At 40.5% G+C, this 5,303-nt stretch overlaps 1 protein-coding gene across 1 annotated transcript; it reads right to left on the minus strand.

The window, feature by feature from the left end:
- Positions 1 to 473: 473 nt before the first annotated feature.
- On the minus strand, positions 474 to 5,297 carry LOC311118983 (grancalcin-like). Its single transcript, XM_084193735.1, has 7 exons — positions 5,247 to 5,297; positions 4,944 to 5,013; positions 4,697 to 4,740; positions 3,838 to 3,985; positions 3,335 to 3,448; positions 2,962 to 3,020; positions 474 to 1,423 (listed from the first exon to the last, which is right to left on the minus strand). The coding sequence occupies exons 1-7, from the start codon at positions 5,277 to 5,279 to the stop codon at positions 1,397 to 1,399; spliced, it is 495 nt and encodes a 164-aa protein (XP_084049861.1). The 5' UTR covers positions 5,280 to 5,297; the 3' UTR covers positions 474 to 1,396.
- Positions 5,298 to 5,303: the final 6 nt, after the last annotated feature.

Consider the following 5,303-nt stretch of genomic DNA (forward strand, 5'->3'; position numbering starts at 1 on the left):
ACACACAGCTATAAGCCTTTTCGGAGGGCACAGGTCTTTTGCTGCATGTCATTGTAATGCCAGAGTGGCCACGACTACTCAATCTCAGTTTTAAAACCCACCACAGATGGGCTGAAACCTTCGTAACCCTGACAAAACAAGCCAAGGTGTTTCTAGTATAAGCTTTCCAGAGCACAGATACTATATAAAGTAACTGAAACAAGACATGTCCAATGCCTGAAGAGTGCCCCACTGAACTTTTCATAGAGTGCAAACTTTTGCACAAAAATTAAAAAATCTAGTGCTGTTCACAATTGTTTTTATTCATTTTTGTAATGTTTGCCACTGTATTTTATACAATGCAACACTTAACAGCTAATATGAATGTTTCTGTCCTTGAATATACTGTATTTAAAGAAATGTAATATATTGTGTAGATATATTGATGAAAAACATTTGTGCAATTATATAAATTAATAAACAGAATGCATACGGACTACAAAATGAGTTTATTGTGTTGTGAATAACACCAATATCACTGATGAATGCCCCAAAGGTCATGAAGTACTATTAACTACATGTCGTCTGATAAATATTTCTCCCTGAACTATGAAAATGCAGGTTATCACAAAATAATTGTTGACATAATTGTTAGTGGTAGTTAATGCATGCTTTTCTTTGCTAAGGAATAACAGTGCATGTTTACCACAGTGCGGGTTATTGATATAGTTTTGGATGCCCTAATGTTTGATTAATTTGCTTATTATATGTTAGGCCACATTTTATTCAAATCAAGAGATGCATATAGAATTGTATTAGACAAATTTTTTGACAAGTTATCTTAAAAAATGTAAAGCCAGCATAACTGTATATTTGTAATAAAAATATGATATATCTATACTTTAAAATGTATGGAGTGTTTAATGTAAAATTAATTCACACCTTTTATATAGTGGTTATAAAACAATATAGTGGTTATAAAACTGAACATATACAGTGATGGGGATGAATATGGGAACCGTATGATCTGAGATTGTAATGGCACAAAATAAATCATCGTAAAGATCAGTAACATCTTTGCTATCCCTTTTGTTAGAATCTACCAGTCAGTTAGCAACAGAATTTACAACAAGCAGATACATTTAGAAACACGCCATTTGATATCTGGCAAATCTGCACATTCTTGCATAGCGTACAAGAAAGGCAGAGATTATGGCAAGCAAACAAGCAGTTTCTGTTGTAACCGCTTTCCCCATTTTAAGTTGGTTATGGGACTCAGTCTAAGAACACTTGGCTAATATTGATTGGTGCCTTTCCATTATTTAGGGGAAGTGGTCAGCGAGCCCCAGACCACCGGTTGAAGGGTCCCTCTCTCTGGTTCCGGCACTCCAGCCTGGGATGGGCCGGGCCACACCACTCAGACGGACATTGTACACAGGATAAACTGCAGGTGGAAAATCAAGAGAAAATTAGCACATTTTGATGTAATTACTATAACTTGTATATCAATGATGTCGCTCTTGCTGCTGGTGATGCTCGGATCCACCTCTATGCGGACGACACCATTTTGTATACATCTGGCCCTTCATTGGACACTGTGTTAACAAACCTCCAAACAGGCTTCAACGCCATACAACACTCCTTCCGTAGCCTCCAACTGCTCTTAAACACTAGTAAAACTAAATGCATGCTCTTCAACCGAACGCTGCTTGCACCCGCCCACCCGACTAGAATCACTACTCTCGGCGGGTCTGACCTGGAGTATGTGGACAACTACAAATACCTAGGTGTCTGGTTAGACTGTAAACTCTCCTACCAGACTCACATTAAGCATCTCCAATCCAAAGTTAAATCTAGAATCGGCTTCCAATTTCACAACAAAGCCTCCTTCACTCATGCTGCCAAATATGCCCTCGTAAAACTGACTATCCTACCGATCCTTGACTTCGGCGATGTCATTTACAAAATAGCCTCCAACACTCTACTTAGCAAATTGGATGTAGTCTATCACAGTGCCATCCGTTTTGTCACCAAAGCCCCATATACTACCCACCATTGTGACCTGTACGCTCTTGTTGGCTGGTCCTCACTACATATTCGTCGCCAAACCCACTGGCTCCAGGTCATCTATAAATCACTGCTAGGCAAATCCCCATCTTATCTTAGCTCACTGGTCACCATAGCAACACCCACCCGTAGTCTGCGCTCCAGCAGGTATATCTCACTGGTCATCCCCAAAGCCAACACCTCCTTTGGCCGCCATTCCTTCCAGTTCTCTGCTGCCAATGACTGGAACAAACTGCAAAAATCTCTGAAGCTGGAGACACTTATCTCCCTCACTAACTTTAAGCATCAGTTGTCAGAGCAGCTTACCGATCACTGCACCTGCACACAGCCATTCTGAAATGAGCCCATTCAACTACCTCATCCCCATATTGTTATTTATTTTGCTAATTTGCACCCCAGTATCTCTATTTGCACACCATCTTTTGCACATCTATCATTCCAGTGTTAATACGAAATTGTAACTATTTTGCACTATGGCCTATTTATTACCTTACCTCCATAATTTACTACATTCGCACACACTATATATATTTTCTGTTGTATTTTTGACTTTATGTTTTGTTTTACCCCATATGTAACTCTGTGTTGTTGTTTTTAATCGCACTGCTTTGCTTTATCTTGGCCAGGTCGCAGTTGTAAATGAGAACTTGTTCTCAACTGGCTTACCTGGTTAAATAAAGGTGAAATAAAATAAAAATAAATAAAAACTTGCATGTTAGGACAGGCTATTGGGAATCACATTACAGGCTGGGGAATGAGAGAGAGGAAAACTGGGTTGTGTTCATCAGGGCACACGGTAATGTTTAAAAATGAAACAGAAAACAAACATGTGTTCAGATAGTACTGTACCTCCCCGTTTCAAAGTGTTTTGTCCGTTTTGTGCCTACTGAACACGGCCCTGAATTGCACACTTACGTCATCGTATTGGAAGTTGACAGCCCCCTGCTGCATCTGGTCTCTCCTCCTGAAGCTCTCTGTGGAGACACATAGTAAAGATGGTGGCGTATTGAGGTGAGATTTGAATGCCATTCATTGGACTACAATACCCTGCGAGACAGTCACTGTGTTAATGAGCCTACAAATGCACATACACAAAAGAGACCAGGACAAAGCACAAGACAGAGAACACCCCAGTAGATAATGGATTGGAATAAAAGGTTAGTGAATGACAGAATGTATGTTAGTTTATAATAAACCCATAGCTCTGGATTGTGAGGAAATGTGAAATGCTCTGTTTAATAAAAACAACTGAAGTTAAACATTTGCAGCCTCCAAGTCAGCATCCTACCTGTGAGGGCGCGAAGCTTCACAGCACATGCCACATAGTCGTCAAAGTAGATTCGGCCAGCCTTGCTGTAGCGCTTGATGATAGCGTTCAGAGCTTGTGGGCTGATCATGTAGCCTGCAGTAACAGACCACAACATGCATTCAATTATACATAAGCCAACGTAGTATTAGGATTCATCCATAGTGACCACTGCATTTAGTTGACAATGGTCATAAACACCAGCCCTTTTCCTATTGTCCATCTACTTTGTAGCAAGAAGGGTCTCTCGGACCAATACCTTGTAATTATGTCCATCTACCCCAAAATTATAATTATTGTAGGAGTCTATCATCCATGGCTTAAATAATTTAAAGAAGTCAAACCTCTCAACCCCTTCGGAAGCTGCATCTGAACCAGGCTCTGGAACGCTGCCCCTCTTTGGATGGCAGAATGGACTATCCCATGTCATCATCCTATCAGAATGAACTATCCCATATCATTAGCCTATCAGAGCACTGACTCACCCATTGCGGAGATGGCCTGGCTCATCTCATGGGGTTCCACCGTGCCACTCCGGTCCTGGTCGAACATCATGAAGTTCTGCTTCCAGCCACTCAGGGCAGCAAACAGCTCCTTGAACTCATTGAAGCCCAGCTTTCCGGTCATGTCTCTCTGGTGGGTGGTTAGTTAAGGGTTAACTCTGTTCATTAGGTAAAGAGAAACTAAAAACGGCCCTGTGAGCTGGTCGCACACAGGATATGATGAGCTGTGGTAAATGTGGGAGAACCTGACCTTTCTGCAACTGAATAAATTCCATAAGTAACCCTCTGTCTCAATATAGCCCACTTACACACGTATCATGTGTTTATTCTGAAGAAAATAAATGATATAGAACATCCCAAACAGCAAATGCTGAATGTTGTAAAGTATATTACTGTACATAAGAAGCATGAACATGTTCAGAGAGAAACAGGACTAGAATGTTCCTATACCTCTGAAAATGGAGCTACAGGCATGACGCAAATGGAGCATGAGGCAAGTTCCCTCTTGCAAATGTATTGGCAAATACATACTGAATGGGACCCACTAGACTAGGCCTTGTATAAGACAGTCAAATATACTGCAACCAGGAAGTAATTTAGGGGAATTAAAATGAATCATCCCCGACCACCTACTCCTTAAAGCTTTCACACCTCTACAACTGTTAAAAGAGAAGGATGAACTCAGCACTGACACATTAGGTTTATTCATTCATTCATTAACATTTATGACTGCTATTCATTTTCACCAGCAAGTCAAAGTGGCAAAGTGCACTACCAAGCAAACTTTGATGACACTGGACAGAGGCCGAGTCCAAGAGATTCATTGCTATAGAAAGGATACATCCAGCATTGCGATCATGATTCGACATGTCTCCAAACTGAAGGCTGTTGGAGAAGAGAAACTATGATCACACAATGAAAAACGTACATAAAATATGACAATACCAATCACAAAACCTGTGACGAATCTTTGTAAAGACTATATTAAACGTGGGATACTCAAATCATAAAACACATACATCATCATGAAATCGGATCATATCTGACCACAAAGTGAACCTTGACCATGGGACTGGGTGTAAACTTACGAGTATAGGTGCCACTGATACCAGTCTGTGTAAGACATCTCTGAAGCTCCTCTGCATCAATCTCCCCATCCTGCACAGAGGAATATCACTGTAAGATCACTCTCCAACAAAGGCTTATCATTACTGTGCAGTGAATGTCATATTTGATATATTTAAAAAAAACACTTGAATGTCTTGACTTTATGGTGTAACCATGACACACATTATCACATGGAATCATGCATGTACCAGTAATATTGCATTCTATCCAAAGAGCAATATTTACTATCTATGATCATGAAATTAAAAGCATTGATCACTCACCTGTCCTGCTATGGTAGTAAAGTACCCCCACATGGGGTCGTTAACAGGCTGCTGAGG

Source organism: Coregonus lavaretus (assembly GCF_964263955.1).
Source record: "Coregonus lavaretus genome assembly, contig: HAP1_SCAFFOLD_5515, whole genome shotgun sequence".
Lineage (NCBI taxonomy): Eukaryota > Metazoa > Chordata > Actinopteri > Salmoniformes > Salmonidae > Coregonus > Coregonus lavaretus.